General features: G+C 48.3%; 1 protein-coding gene across 1 annotated transcript in view; it reads right to left on the bottom strand.

The window, feature by feature from the left end:
• The window catches only part of LOC143955445 (uncharacterized), a 113,610-nt gene extending 104,047 nt beyond the window's left edge, over positions 1-9,563 (bottom strand). Inside the window, exons 1-4 of the mRNA XM_077465491.1 lie at positions 9,495-9,563; positions 1,030-1,153; positions 816-913; positions 514-726 (exon numbers count right to left, since the gene is read on the bottom strand). Coding sequence (XP_077321617.1) covers positions 514-726; positions 816-913; positions 1,030-1,114 — 396 coding nt within the window. The 5' untranslated portion in view covers positions 1,115-1,153; positions 9,495-9,563. The remainder of the gene's footprint in view (positions 1-513; positions 727-815; positions 914-1,029; positions 1,154-9,494) is intronic.
• Positions 9,564-16,761: the final 7,198 nt, after the last annotated feature.

The following is a 16,761-nucleotide window of genomic DNA, read 5'->3' as shown; positions in this document are numbered from 1 at the left end:
CGTTATTCCATCCTCCTCCATAGACTGCTGATCATCCCTCACATACCTCTCTTCTTCTTCTGATTTCACCTCAAATTCTATATCCATTGGATCTCCACTCTAAACCAAGAAAATGAGAGAAAATATCATCTGTAAGATAGAAGATTTAATATTGTGATATCACAAATCCACACATCATCTCGATGAGTCTGTGTCTTATGATCTCCGTCCCACCAACCTTGTAACAGTGGGGGATGGTGTGACCTTCCTGTGTGGAATACAGAGGACGGGGACATCTCTCTGGTGGGTTCCTGGTATTTGGTGGCTCCATCATATCCTTGTGTCCTTCTGAAAACTCCTCCATCACTCCATACTCCTCATCCTCCTCTTTATACTCTTCTTTTACAACAATATTATCCTTGGGGTTTTCATTCTGAAAGATATAATAAAACACTTATTGTAAAAAAAAAACAAAAAAAAAAAAAAACACACTTTTATAACAATTTTAAATTAAAATATTTGTTCCTCATCTACCTGATGATGGTGGGGGATGGTGTGACCTTCCTGTGTGGAATCCTGGGAATACAGAGGACGGGGACATCTCTCTGGTGGGTTCCTGTATCTGGATGACTCCACCATGGTGTCCTGGTACAGATCTTTGTGTTCTTCCTCCATCACCCCATCCTCATCATCCTCCTCTTTTATCTCTTCTTTAATAACAATTTTAAACTCACTCAAGTTCCCACTCTGAAGATAAAATAAAAATGACATCAATGATAACAATGCAGATAATGTACAGATCCTAATGATACTATCAGTGATTGTTCCTCATCTACCTGATGATGGTGGGGGATGGTGTGACCTTCCTGTGTGGAATCCCGGGAATACAGAGGACGGGGACATCTCTCTGGTGGGTTCCCATTACTGGATCCATCTGTAGGAAACACACACACTGACTGAATACATTGTTTCTATGTGTTTATCAGATGATGGGGGATCTAGGTGGATCCTCCATACTGCTCTCTCCTTTACAATAAAGTCTCCTCTTACCCGGTGATGGGAGGGGCGGCTGATTGGCCATCATGACGTCCTTGTAGAGATCCTTGTGTCCTTCTAAATACTCCCACTCCTCCATGGAGAAATAGACAGTGATAAGCTGACACCTTATAGGAACCTGACACACACAATGATACAGTCGCCATCCAGACACATGAATAGTTGTTTTCCCTCTTCTGAATAAAGCTTATAAAATACAACCATATGCATTATAAATCCACCCCTATCTCCCCCCCCCTCCCCAACCACATCCCATATTATCGTATAAACCGTTAGTATGGACTGATGAGGTGAGATGTAAGGATGAGCCGAACTACCACCTGTTCAGTTTGCAACAGAACTTTCAAACATTAGGAAAGTTCGAAACAGAATAAGGAACCCCTATTAAAGCCTATGAGCACATTTTAAAGGCTTATATGCAATTGAGCAAACAATGGTTACATAAATCAGCGACATCAGCATCAGGGCTTCATAGCTGCTGGTAATGCAGGACTGATTCATTTTAAAAAAATGTCAGCCGATCCACAGAGTCGGTGGACAGACACGCTCTATTATCAGTAAAAAAAAAAAATTCTGCCAGCACTGAATGCCCGTTTGGAAAGCACGCTGGATGTAGAGCAGCCCAGCAGCTCAATTGCATACTGGGCAAGTCCTGGCCAGTGGTCTATTCTCATGACCCAGTAGATCATCAACTGGAAAGCTCTCCATGTCTGTTTTTGGCAACCAGATAATCACCCACCACATGATGTAGACGCTCTTTAAGGGGTGTGGAAGCTGACAGCACTGGGCGCTGAGGACCAAAAAAATTGTAAAATGCATTACTAAGGTGGCCCCCTTCTCTGCCGCTCCTCTCTTGAACAACAGAAGCCTCAAAACTACATTTCCACGACACTGTAACCTACTAGAGTCAGAAAAAGCATTAGATAAACTCATCTTAAAGGTGTCCTCAAGAAATGTAATCTTTTGCTCCCTCTGTGGGGACGGGATGAGTTCTAAAACTTTCCCCTTGTAACGATGGTCTAGGAGGGTTGCCAATCAATAGTGATCCTTCTCCTTGATGCCACGTATACTTGGGTCCTTTTTGCAGGCTTTGAAGAATGAGGAAGCCCATGCACCGCAAGTTTGTGGAGGCATGAGAAGCAGAGTCCACGGGGTCACTGAGGATTACACAACTGCCTCTTCCCACTGAAAACCACCTCTTAAGGTTTGAAGTAGGTCTTCCTCTGCTTCAATCTTCCAGAATCCTTCCCCCTCCCTCTCCTCTTGTGTGGTCTGTGGCATAGGAAGAATGGTGTCTGCATAAAGTGGGCCTTGAGAAGAAAGGAAGTCCTCCTCTTCTTCCCGCTGCTCTGCCTAGAGTGCTCGGTCTACAATGCCACACAGAGTCTGCTCCAGCAGGAACACAATAGGGATTGTGTCACTGATGCATGCATTGGTACAGCTCATAATTCTTGTGGCCTCCTCAAATGGTGAACAGTACAGTGCATGCATCCTTTAAGAGTATCCATTGGTGTGGGGAAAAAAGCCAAGCCGGCCAGAGCCTGTCGTTGTGCCACACTCACACAGGCACTCGTTGACAACCCTCTGCTGCATGTACAGCCGCTTCAGCATTGCCAAAGTCGAGTCCCACCTGGTAGGCATGTCACAAATCAGGCGGCTTAGGGGCAGGTGGAATTCTTGCTGAATTTCAGCCAACTGAGCAGTGACTGTGTATGAACGCTTGAAATTGAGGACATGTGCCATGCATGGAACATGTCAACTTTCCCTGTCTAAGGATGGACAGGAGGTTCCTGGCTTCAGCTGACATGGCTTGAACCACCTCGGGGGCCTGCCCCTACAGAGCTGCAAGAATCTCTGCTCCTGTGTGGTTCCTTTCCCCTAGACACACCAGCTGAAGCACTGCATGGCATCTTTTATCCGGACTCATTGAATAGCCCCTTGAACGCTTAGGGGGTACTTGTGGTTCATAGGAGAATTCAGTAGAGGAGGGCACGGAGGAGGAGGCAGGGGGTGGTGCTGAGAAAGCTTGCATCTTCACCACTAGCTGTATTGGGATGTGGCAGCAAAACAAGCTGCAGCACTGAACCCTATCCTGCATCCTTTTCCGGGTTGCAAGTACAGTTACCCAGTGTGCCATGAACAAAATATATCATCCCTGACCATGCTTACTGGACCTCGAGTCAGCAGTAACGTGAACTTTACGGCTGACTGCCTTGCCCAAAAATGCCACAAGATTGCCTATTGCATGATGGTAGAGAGCTGGAGTGGCCTTATGTGAAAAGAAATAGTGACTGGGAACCCGCCATTGTGGTACAGCACATTCGGCAGAATCCACCAGATGGAAAGGCAGAAGTTATAGAGCCAGCAGATTTGACAACTTGCATTTAGACGTTAGACATGTGGGTGGCAGTGACTGTGTTTTATTTTTTTCCGCTGAAGCAGATGAGGCAGAGAAATTAGCTGGCTATAGTCTACAGATGGTTGTGTACTACTAGCAGATGTGCTGCAAGGACCTGGGACACACTGGCAGTGGCGTAGCGTGGGGGGGGGGGGATAGTTGGGACAGCTGCTCCAGGTGCAACATTTAGTAGAGGGGCGCAATCAGGGGAATCTCCCCAGTGGGGACTCGGGCAGTAGAAGATTGCTATAAATTCTAGGATGTTGGAGTTGGAGCAGTGCACCGCAGTCCCTTCACTGTGGCCATCAATACTGACCCCAGATTGCCCTTCCCATGTAATTCTAGAATGTGGAGGAGTCGGGCGGTGGGTGTCACCAAAAAGCAGCTGCCCAGTCTGTTAGCCCACTCTGCATTACTCGGCTGTTGCAAATTCTGGGCTGCGAGGGCCACCGTGCTGGTGGTGATGATCGGGGTCTTGTTGGCTCTGATTGTTGGTGATGAATGCACATTGCACCTTCTCCAGGGGAAGAGATCTCCGCCCTGGCCCTGGAACATGCAGGAAACCACGTCCCCGACTGGTCCCTCTGCAGCCTGATTACATATTTGGACTGTTTACTGAGGAAAGGGGGTGAGGGCCCCTGAGTGGTTCATGGGGTCCAGAATGGCTGGGGAAAAGAGGAGAGGGTCCCTGGGTGACTGGAGGAAAAGGAGAGGGCCCCTGGGTGGCTGGAGGAAAAGGAGAGGGCCCCTGGGTGGCTGGAGGAAAAGGAGAGGGCCCCTGGGTGGCTGGAGGAAAAGGAGAAGGCCCCTGGGTGGCTGGAGGAAAAGGAGAGGGCCCCTGGGTGGCTGGAGGAAAAGGAGAAGGCCCCTGGGTGGCTGGAGGAAAAGGAGAAGGCCCCTGGGTGGCTGGAGGAAAAGGAGAAGGCCCCTGGGTGGCTGGAGGAAAAGGAGAAGGCCCCTGGGTGGCTGGAGGAAAAAGGAGAGGGCCCCTGGGTGGCTGGAGGAAAAAGGAGAGGGCCCCTGGGTGGCTGGAGGAAAAAGGAGAGGGCCCTTGGGTGGCTGGAGGAAAAGGAGAGGGCCCCTGGGTGGCTGGAGGAAAAAGGAGATGGCCCCTAGGTGGCTGGAGGAAAAAGGAGAGGGCCCCTGGGTGGCTGGAGGAAAAAGGAGAGGGCCCCTGGGTGGCTGGAGGAAAAAGGAGAGGGCCCCTGGGTGGCTGGAGGAAAAAGGAGAGGGCCCCTGGGTGGCTGGAGGAAAAAGGAGAGGGCCCTTGGGTGGCTGGAGGAAAAAGGAGAGGGCCCCTGGGTGGCTGGAGGAAAAAGGAGAGGGCCCCTGGGTGGCTGGAGGAAAAAGGAGAGGGCCCCTGGGTGGCTGGAGGAAAAAGGAGAGGGCCCCTGGGTGGCTGGAGGAAAAAGGAGAGGGCCCCTGGGTGGCTGGAGGAAAAAGGAGATGGCCCCTGGGTGGCTGGAGGAAAAAGGAGAGGGCCCCTGGGTGGCTGGAGGAAAAGGAGAGGGCCCCTGGGTGGCTGGAGGAAAAAGGAGAGGGCCCCTGGGTGGCTGGAGGAAAAAGGAGAGGGCCCCTAGGTGGCTGGAGGAAAAAGGAGAGGGCCCCTGGGTGGCTGGAGGAAAAAGGAGAGGGCCCCTGGGTGGCTGGAGGAAAAAGGAGAGGGCCCCTGGGTGGCTGGAGGAAAAAGGAGATGGCCCCTGGGTGGCTGGATGAAAAGGAGAGAGGGCTCTTGGGTGACAGAGGGAAAAGGAGAGAGGGCTCTTGGGTGACAGAGGGAAAAGGAGAGAGGGCTCTTGGGTGACAGAGGGAAAAGGAGGGAGGGCCCTTGGGCGGAAGAGGGAACAGGAGAGAGGGCCCTTGGGCGGAAGAGGGAACAGGAGAGAGGGCCCTTGGGCGGAAGAGGGAACAGGAAAGGGCCCTTGGGCGGAAGAGGGAACAGGAGAGGGCCCTTGGGCGGAAGAGGGAACAGGAGAGGGCCCTTGGGCGGAAGAGGGAACAGGAGAGGGCCCTTGGGCGGAAGAGGGAACAGGAGAGGGCCCTTGGGCGGAAGAGGGAACAGGAGAGGGCCCTTGGGCGGAAGAGGGAACAGGAGAGGGCCCTTGGGCGGAAGAGGGAACAGGAGAGGGCCCTTGGGCGGAAGAGGGAACAGGAGAGGGCCCTTGGGCGGAAGAGGGAACAGGAGAGGGCCCTTGGGCGGAAGAGGGAACAGGAGAGGGCCCTTGGGTGGCTGGAGAAAAAGGAGAGGGTCCCTGGGTGACTGGAGGAGGAGAGGGCACCTGGGTGACTGGAGGAGAAGGAGAGGGCACCTGGGTGACTGGAGGAGAAGGAGAGGGCACCTGGGTGACTGGAGGAGAAGGAGAGGGCACCTGGGTGACTGGAGGAGAAGGAGAGGGCACCTGGGTGACTGGAGGAGAAGGAGAGGGCACCTGGGTGACTGGAGGAGAAGGAGAGGGCACCTGGGTGACTGGAGGAGAGGGCTCCTGAGTGGGTGTTTGAAGGAGGAGGAGAGGGCACATGGAGAAGGAGGAGAGGGCACATGGAGAAGGAGAGGGCACATGGAGAAGGAGAGGGCACATGGAGAAGGAGAGGGCACATGGAGAAGGAGGAGAGGGCCCCTGGGTGTTTGGCAGAGAAAGAGAAGGTCTCTGGGGGTTTGGCAGAAAAAGAGAAGGCCCCTGGGGGCAAACTGGGCAGGGGGGCATTGCCCCTGTGCCGCTCTAATGCTCCATAGAAGAGGCCGCACTGCTGTACCTGCTCAGCCTCCACTTGTTAGAGACCCAGCACCGCCCCTCTAGTGATGAGGGGCCATGATGAGTGTTAGCCGTGCCCGGGGGGGGAGGGTGAAGGGGACCGGGACTGTGACATTATATAGCATATGGACTCTTTGTACATCATTAGTAGTTTTGATTGGAGCTCTCCTTTGGATGTTTAACCCTGTGTAGTCTGTCCCCCAGCTGTGGGGGGGGGGGGCTGAGAAATGACAGCTCAATATGCTGGGACTTGTAGTGCCCTAGACTGAGGGGGGACTGAGGATTCCTCACAGAGGGCACTACAAATCCAAGGATAGCAGGCTGCCACGTCTCAGTCCCCACAGGGGCACTACAAATCCCAGCATAGCAGGCTACCATTGCTCAGACCCCTACAGAGGGCAAAGGTCCCAGCATAGTAGACAGTCATTCCTCAGTCCCCTACAGAGGGCACTAAAAATCCCAGCATAGCCGACTGCCATGCCTCCCACAGAGGGCATTACGTCTTCCTCGGGGAGGAAGGGCAGCCTGCTATAGTGGGATTTTCCATGCCCTCTTTGGGGACTGAGGTATGGCAGCCTGCTGTGCTGGGACTTGCATTGCCCTAGACTGTGAGGGACTGAAGAATGGAAGTTTAAGGGGGACTCTGGAAACTCTGATGCAAGAGGAAGCTTTGGTGACCACAGAGTTCCCTTTTAGACCAGTCCCCAGCTTTCTCCCTTAAAATCAGAGTTCCCAGAACTCCCCCTTATATCAGAGTCTGCAGAGTACCCTCTTACAGTGTAAAGGGGAACTCTGGAGACTATGATGTAAATGAGGCTCTGATTTAAGAGAGGGACTCTAATGTGAAGAGGAACTCTGTGGACTTTGATGTAAAGGGAAACGCTGGGGATGTAAGGAGGAAATGCTGGGGAGAATCTGATTTAAAAGGAGAACTCTGTGGACTCTGATGTAAAGGAAAATATGTAAGGGGGGGGGGGCACTTTGGTGTAAAGGGGGGAACAATGTGGACTCTGATGTAAAGAGGGACCTGGAACCATGACTTATAGGGAAATGCTGGGGACTGTGATGTAAGGGGGGACGGTGGGGACTCTGATGTGAACGGAGGGTTCATCCTGACTGCTGCACTCTACATGCAGTTTTGTAGGTTAGTTACTCCTGATCCCTGCACTCTATACAATATGTTGTAAATGACATAGTCCACAGGTTAGGGGGCGCTAATTGCTTGCCTTGCCCTGGGCGCTGACAACCCACGTGACGCCACTGCGCTATATCATCATCCCGGTCAGTGGAGGCTGCTGGGAGGTCATGGGGTATAGCGGGGGGCAGACTGAGGTGAGTAAGGAGGTGGAACAGAATTGCATCCCTTTTGTGTGGCTTTCAGGTGCTCTTGCCAACGGGCTGAGTGGTGGGAGGTTCAATGCCTTGTCAAGCACGTGGTACCCAAATGGCTGGTGTTTTTGCCACGCTTGATGTGCTTGAGACAAAAGTTTGCACGTTGCAACAAGGCGATCGACTGCACAGGTACTAGAAAAAGGCCTAATCAATGGAAAGTGGTGTTGGATGCACTTCAATTTGAGTACTCACTACACACACACCTCACTGACACACTACAATATACTGCAGTAAAACTGCACTGACGCATGACAATATACTGTAGTAAACATGCACTAATGCACCTTAATATACTGCAGTAAACGTACACTGACACACCTCAATTTACTGCGGTAAACATACACTAACACACCTCAATATACTGCGGTAAACGTACACTAACACACCTCAATATACTGCGGTAAACGTACACTAACACAGTTCAATATACTGCGGTAAACGTACACTAACACACCTCAATATACTGCGGTAAACGTACACTAACACACCTCAATATACTGCAGTAAACGTACACTAACACACCTCAATATACTGCAGTAAACGTGCACTAACACACCTCAATATACTGCAGTAAACGTGCACTAACACACCTCAATATACTGCAGTAAACGTACACTAACACACCTCAATATACTGCAGTAAACGTACACTAACACACCTCAATATACTGCAGTAAACGTACACTAACACACCTCAATATACTGCAGTAAATGTACACTAAACATACCTCAATATACTGCAGTAAATGTACACTAAACACACCTCAATATACTGCAGTAAACGTACACTAACACACCTCAATATACTGCAGTAAACGTACACTAACACACCTCAATATACTGCAGTAAATGTACACTAAACACACCTCAATATACTGCAGTAAACGTACACTAACACACCTCAATATACTGTAGTAAAACGTACACTAACACACCTCAATATACTGCAGTAAACATACACTAACACACCTCAATATACTGCAGTAAACGTACACTAACACACCTCAATATACTGTAGTAAACATACACTAACACACCTCAATATACTGCAGTAAAGGTGCACTAACACACCTCAATATACTGTATTAAACGCACACTAACACACCTCAATATACTGCAGTAAACATGCACTAACGCACTGCAATATACTGCGTTAATCATACAGGAACGTACTGAAATATACTGCAGTAAACCTGCCCTGACAATATAAACTGACACTAATGAAACGATGAATGGTCGCACTACACATACACTGAACTGTCACTAGATTTACACTAAACTGATACTCTACACTGACAATAGAATCAGAACCGCACACTAACTGTTAGTAGCCCGGAACAGAGCCCTGTTCTATCTCTCTCCACACTGATATCACACTAAAAATGGCCGCTATGGGAAGAATACTTTTATAGTGTGGAGCAGGGACTAAGAGCAACGATTGGATAGAGTCATCATGATCGCGTCCAATCATGGCTCTGACAGTGCTCGGTGCTCTTATTGGGCAAAGCTTTCATTGCTTCAGCCAATCGGGAATCCCAATGCACTGTGTGGGGTGGCGCAATGCATTGTGTTCGTTCGGCCTGTCGAATGGCCGACAATTCAGGTGTTCATTGAACGGGCGAACAGCCAATGTTCGAACAGAACTCATGCCCGGGCCGAACCATTTGCCCATCCCTGGTGAGAAAGTAATTGCTGGAAAAGGTGACAAATCTCAGAAATAAAGGGAATGTTCCGGCCCCGTAAGTGGGGGGAATGTTCTGCCCCTGAAGGGGGTAATCTAGGTTCCCACACTATATATGTGTGTATCATCATCTGCTGGAGATAAAAGACGTCACAGTGACTATGGAGGAAGAGGACAGACATGACGGGGGGGGGGGGGGGGTTACTGGGTGTAAATAGAAGATAAGATCTTATTACCTCCTCTGGTGCCACTTCCAGCGACGTCTCCTCTCTACTTCCGTCTGACTCACCTTTTGTCCTTCTCTTCCTTTTTAATACTTGACATCACTTCCTGTCTGTACCTGACATCACTTCCTGTCTTCCATAGAGACTTCCTGTCTCTATGGTATAAGTGAGAAGATCACCACCTTGTGGAGCTCAGAGGAACTGCAGCCCAGAGAAACGTCTCGTAGTGTGAACACGGCCTTGTGCTGTGTGTATATGTACTGTATATCCTTATAGATGGGGGTCATCTCCACTCCCACCAAGGGGGAGAGAAATACACGATATTACCAAAAGTATTGGGACACCTGCCTTTACACGCACATGAACTTTAATAGCATTGCAGTATTAATCAATACCCACTGAAGACCATGGGGGTAAATTTCTATGGACTTTTGTGGAAGATTTACCACCCTCAAAAGAAATGACTACTATCTTGGTCGTTGTTGACGGTCTCACTAAGATGGCTCATTTTGTACCTGTTAAGGGGTACCTTCTGCTGAACAAACTTCAGAGTTAATGGTTTGAGAAATATTTAAACTACAGTGGGACCTTGGTTAACGAGTAAGGTTAACAAGCGTTTTGAAAGACGAGCAACTTTAAAAAAAAAAAAATTCTGACTCAGAATTCAGAATTCTACAGTCCTTCCAGTGGCGGATAGATTGGCGTGGTCTCATCGGGGGTTCCATCTATATATGCCTGCACGACCTAGTGTTCACGCACTTTTATCTACTTCGATGTCACTGAAGTGAAGCGTGTCTCGGATCACCTTTCGGTTTATATTTTGTGTGACACATCACAACATTTTAACTTTTTTGGTACACACTCTGTGTGTGAATTATCACATTTGAGTTTTATATTTGTACTTCACAAAACTTCAAAGACTCATTTAATCATTTGAGATTTGGACTTTTCTGTAGTGTTATACACTTCACATTTTCATTATAATTTTCTTTAGCGCTACATTGTAGTTTTTCTATGACCCTATATTAAGAAGATAATTCCACCAGAGGTTTTCTCTCAAAGCCAGCACAGGGGATGTCCTGGGAAGAGTGTAGTACGGTCAGGGCCTGGACTTGAACCTGGGACCTTGGCTGTGTCTGGCGGGACTCTTCTTGCTGAGCTACATGAGATGCTGGAGAGTACCCTGTCTGATCCATTGGACAACTCTGCCTTGACTTCTGCTGACCCTTGAACTCTTTGCTCTTCCCATGAACTTCTTGATTTAAGCCATGCCTCTGTACTTGCTCTTTGCCCGGACATTGTGCTTTCTCAATCAGTACCTTGCTCTCGTTTTCTCTGCTGCTCTCCATATTTTGCTGCCACTCGTTATCGACCCTTGGCTTGTTCCTCAACTACACTTCTGCCTGATTCCAAACTGCAACTACTCGCTACTGACCTTTTGGCTTGTTTACTGACCAAGATTTTCTTTAAACCTTACCTGCTTATCTGCTACTGGAAGTTGGTTTTCTCACCTCTTGGTGAGGCAATCCTGAGGACCGCGACTTGGTACTAACACATAGCTAAATCCTTCTCCACCATCAGGAGCTCTGGTGAACACCGGTTTGTACTTAGACTCCGCACGTCAGGTGAGCCTGCATCATCTGCCAGGGTGGCTGCCTGTATACCCATCCTGCTGATCGGATGTAGTCTGGCAACTGGTATAGCAACTGGTCTTCAAGCCTAACCCTGACACCCCCCTCCCGAGTGGACAACCCCCTCCTGACTAGGGAGCAGCCCTGAGGGCCATGACAGCCTCCTCAGCACTGTATCTCCATCTTCCACCGACTGCCCCTGCTGGCATGGGTCATGTCTATTTATGAAGTGGTCACAGCGCCCTTTCAGCCAGCCTCTGAGGATTGGCTGAGACTCTATAAATATTCAAAACAGCTCCTCCTAACCTCCACCAACTAATTCTGGAATATTCTCCAACCTTGTAGACCAGAGTCAACCAGCCCTGAACTTTTGGCTTGTTTACTGACCAAGATTTTCTTTGATCCTTACCTGCTTATCTGCTACTGGAAGTCGGTTTTCTCACCTCTTGGTAAGGCAATCCTGAGGACCGTGACCTGGTACTAACACATACAGTGGTGTGAAAAAGTGTTTGCCCCCTTCCTCATTTCCTGTTCCTTTGCATGTTTGTCACACTTAAGTGTTTCGGAACATCAAACCAATTTAACCACCTCGCGCCCGCCCTATAGCCGAATGACGGCCGTAGAGCAGGCACGTTCGTCCGGGTGGTCGTCCCTGGACGTCCTGATGTTTAGTTCCGCAATGCGCGCCACCGCGGGCGCGCATCGCGGAAGTTCTGTGTTCGCCGTGTCCCCCGGGGATCGGCGTGTCCAATGGGAGATGATCTCATATGTAAACATATGAGATCATCTCTCAGCGCCGCTCTCCCTCCTCGCACAGACAGTGTGAGAGGGGAGAGATGAACGGCTGCAGCGGCAGCCGTTCTGCCTCTAGTAAAAAAAAAAAAAAAGTAAAAAAAAAAAAAGTGCCATCCTCCCCCCAGCAGTGCCATCCTCCCCCCAGCAGTGCCATCCGCCCCAGTGCCATCCACCCCAGTGCTACCTGCCCCCAGTGCCATCCACCCCAGTGCTACCTGCCCCCAGTGCCATCCACCCCAGTGCCACCTGTTGTCAGTGCCACCTGTCGTCAGTGCCATCTGTCATCAGTGTCACGTATAAGTGCCATCTGTCATCAGTGCCACGTGTCATCAGTGCCACATAGTGCCATCTGTCATCAGTGCCATGTATTAGTGCCATCTGTCATCAGTGCCACCTGTCAGTGTCACGTGCCATCTGTTGTCAGTGTCACGTGTCATCAATGCCACTTATCAGTGCCATCTGTCATCAGTGTCACGCGTCATCGGTGCCATGTATTAGTGCCATCTGTCATCGGTGGCACGTATTAGTGCCATCTGTCATCAGTGCCACGTATTAGTGCCACGTGTCTTCAGTGCCACGTATTAGTGCCACGTGTCATCAGTGCCACCTATAAGTGCCAAGTGTCATCAGTGCCACATATTAGTGCCATCTGTCATCAGTGCCACATATTAGTGCCATCTGTCATCAGTGCCACCTGTCATCAGTGCCACGTATAAGTGTCATCATTGCCACGTATCAGTGCCATCTGTCATCAGTGTCACGTGTCATTGTCCTGGTGCTTCAAAAGTGTAATAGTCAACAAGTTAGATGTGTAATTTATGTTCCTAGAACACATGATGGCGCTACCTGCATGTTGGGCCTCTCTATGTGGCCAGGCTGTGAAAAAGTCCCACACATGTGGTATTGTAATACTCAGGAGGAGTAGCAGAATTTTTTGGGGGGTGTCATTTGTGGTATACACATGCCACGTGAGAGAAATAACCTATTACAATGACAATTTTGTGGAGAAAAAAAAAATGAAAAATCTTAATTTTGCAAAGAATTGTGGGAAAAAAAATGACAACATCAAAAAGCTCACTATGCCTCTTAGTAAATACCTTGGAATGTCTACTTTCCAAAAAGGGGTCATTTGGGGGGTATTTGTACTTTCCTGACTTGTTCGGGTCGCAAGAAGCGAGAGAGGCCACCAGTACATCAGATGTGATCAATTTTGTGCGATTTGCACCACACCTTGTAGACTCTCTAACTTTCACAAAGACCAAATAATATCCACTAATTTGGGTTATTTTTACCAAAGATATGTAGCAGTATAAATTGTGGCCAAAATTTATGAAGAAAAATTTATAATTTGCATAATTCTGTCACAGAAACAAAGAAATATGCGTTTTTTTTCAAAATTTTCGGTCTTTTTCATTTATAGCGCAAAAAATAAAAACCCCAGAGGTGATCAAATACCACCAAAAGAAAGCTCTATTTGTGGGAAAAAAAGGACAAAAAATTCATTTGGGTACAGTGTTGCATGACTGAGTAATTGCCATTCAAAGTGTGAGAGCACCAAAAGCTGAAAATTGGTCTTGGCAGGAAGGGGGTTTAAGTGCCCAGTAAGCAAGTGGTTAAATAATAGTCAAGGACAACACAAGTAAACACAAAATGCAATTTGTAAATGAAGGTGTTTATTATTAAAGGTGAAAAAAAATCCAAACCATCATGGCCCTGTGTGAAAAAGTGATTGCCCCCCTTGTTAAAACATACTATAACTGTGGTTGTCCACACCTGAGTTCAATTTCTCTAGCCACACCCAGGCCTGATTATTGCCACACCTGTTCACAATCAAGGCATCACTTAAATAGGAGCTGCTTGACACAGTAAGGTCCACCAGAAGATCCTTAAAAGCTACACATCATGCCGAGACCCAAAGAAATTCAGGAACAATTGAGAAAGAAAGTAATTGAGATCTATCAGTCTGGAAAGGGTTATAAAGCCATTTCCAAAGCTTTGGGAATCCAGCGAACCACAGTGAGAGCCATTATCCACAAATGGCGAAGACATGGAACAGTGGTGAACCTTCCCAGGAGTGGCCGGCCACCCAAAATTACCCCAAGAGCGCAGCGACGACTCATCCAAGAGGTCACAAAAGACCCCACAACAACGTCCAAGGAACTGCAGGCCTCACTTGCCTCAGTTAAGGTCAGCGTTCATGCCTCCACCATCAGGAAAAGACTGGGCAAAAATGGCCTGCATGGCAGAGTTCCAAGGAGAAAACCACTGCTGAGCAAAAAGAACATCAAAGCTCGTCTCAATTTCTCCACAACACATCTTGATGATCCCCAAGACTTTTGGGACAACATTCTGTGGAGCGATGAGACAAAAGTGGAACTCTTTGGAAGGTGTGTGTCCAAGTATATCTGGCGTAGAAGGAACACTGCATTTCATAAAAAGAACATTATACCAACAGTAAAATATGGTGGTGGTAGTGTGATGGTCTGGGGCTGTTTTGCTGCTTCAGGACCTGGAAGACTTGCCGTGATAAAAGGAACTATGAATTCTGCTGTCTACCAAGAGATCCTGAAGGAGAATGTCCGACCATCTGTTCGTGTACTCAAGCTGAAACCAACTTGGGTTCTGCAGCAGGACAATGATCCTAAACACACCAGCAAGTCCACCACCGAATGGCTGAAGAAGAACAAAATGAAGACTTTGGAGTGGCCTAGCCAAAGTCCTGACCTGAATCCTATTGAGATGTTGTGGTATGACCTTAAAAAGGCCGTTCATGCTGGAAAACCCTCTAATGTAACTGAATTAGGACAATTCTGCAAAGATGAGTGGGCCAAAATTCCTCCAGGACGCTGTAAAAGCCTCATTGCACGTTATCGCAAACGCTTGGTTGCAGTTGTTGCTGCTAAGGGTGGCCCAACCAGTTATTAGGTTTAGGGGGCAATCACTTTTTCACACAGGGCCATGATGGTTTGGATTTTTTTTCACCTTTAATAATAAACACCTTCATTTACTAATTGCATTTTGTGTTTACTTGTGTTGTCCTTGACTATTGTTTAAATTGGTTTGATGTTCCGAAACACTTAAGTGTGACAAACATGCAAAGGAACAGGAAATGAGGAAGGGGGCAAACACTTTTTCACACCACTGTAGCTTAATCCTTCTCCACCATCAGGAGCTCTGGTGAAGACCGATTCGTACATAGACTCCACACGTCAGGTGAGCCTGCGTCATCTGCCCGGGTGGCTGCCTGTATACCAATCCTGCTGATCGGATGTAGTCTGGCAACTGCTATAGCAAGTGGTCTTCAAGCCTAACCCTAACACCAACACCTGAGCCCCGGCCCAAGGCAGGACACCCCCCTCCCGAGTGGACAACCCCCTCCCGACTAGGGAGCAGCCCTGAGGGCCATGACAGCCTCCTCAGCACTGTATCTCCATCTTCCACCGACTGCCCCTGCTGGCATGGGTCATGACTATTTATGAAGTGGTCACAGCGCCCTTTCAGCCAGCCTCTGAGGATTGGCTGAGGCTCTATAAATATTCAAAACAGCTCCTCCTAACCTCCACCAACTAATTCTGGAATATTCTCCAAACTTGTAGACCAAAGTCACCCAACCCTGAACTCTGACCCAGATTCCATAGCTCAGGCTTGGCCCTGAGCTAAACTATGTTTCTAATCCACACTACACTAACCGCTAGCACATACTAAAGGGTGCTACACTTCGATCTGACAGTAAAGCTGTGAGTGAGGCCGGACATCTGCTTCATAATTGGACACGATATGGATCCTTCTTCGACTCATTCCTGGTTTTGGAAATCGATGATATTACCTGTATCAGAGTATCGGCAAACTGGAGGTTTAGATATTTTACAGGCATGGCAAATAGAAATGACTAAACACCAAATTACGATGCTCAGGGAAACCTTCCCCCAACCTACCTACAATGGTGGAATCATTTGTCAGAGAGACTAGCAGTAACCTTCTGGAACCTTCTGGTGAAGAATAAGTGCGCACTTAGACATCATCACAGGGCCTGTAACCTCTATACAGCCACTGGATGGCTTCCCTAGACTCCCCACCATGTTTGCCGGGCTCCAATATCCCACCTGCAGGCTCAACATTGGCATGGTGGGGGCTTTCAGGTAGAGCAGAGGGAGACCAGAGAACATCCGCTCGCTGATCACCCCTAGCTAGAATGAACCCGGAAGTGATGTGTATTAGGTCACTTCTGGGTTCAGAGCCATCATTCCAGACCGCTGTGGACAGAGAAGCTGGGAATGGAGCCCAGTCTGCTCTCCGTTATCGTCAGTGGAGGGCAGGAGAGACGTGAGGGGGACCTAATAGACTGTCATTAAAGAGAACCTGTCACAACCAACAATACTAACATATGGGGGGCTATTAGTCCATTATTTTATAGCAATAAAGTTAAGTGGAAAACATTCAACTTTCCCTCCCAAGCACTTAAACTACCCTCCAAATTTTTGAGTCCCCCCCATGTACATTAACGCCATGTCACGGGGCGCCTACATACGAAATGTTGATCGCGCTAATGGCCAAATTCGGTATTTTGGTTTTGAATCAGTGGTTGGTTTAATATTGTTGTTTTTTTATTTTTTTATTTAAATGTATATTTATTGAAAAAAGATTTTTGCATAACAGTAAAAATATACTTCCGATACAGACAATCAAAATTGACAATGCAATCGTAACAGCAAAAACCGCCGCAGGCGGGATATAAAATGTTAATATCTTGATACATCACGTTGAGGGGGGGAAGGAAAAAAGGATACACCACAGATCCGCAAACAAAGATACGTAGTTAAACCAAGAGTTGTAATTTTGGAAGAGGACGTAGA

This window comes from Lithobates pipiens, unplaced genomic scaffold (genome assembly GCF_037356315.1).
Source record: "Lithobates pipiens isolate NorthernLeopardFrog02 unplaced genomic scaffold, aLitPip1_a1.2 Scaffold_35, whole genome shotgun sequence".
In the NCBI taxonomy this organism is placed as follows: domain Eukaryota; kingdom Metazoa; phylum Chordata; class Amphibia; order Anura; family Ranidae; genus Lithobates; species Lithobates pipiens.
Note: the sequence above shows the minus strand (reverse complement) of the source record. Positions and strands in the feature narration are given on the sequence as shown.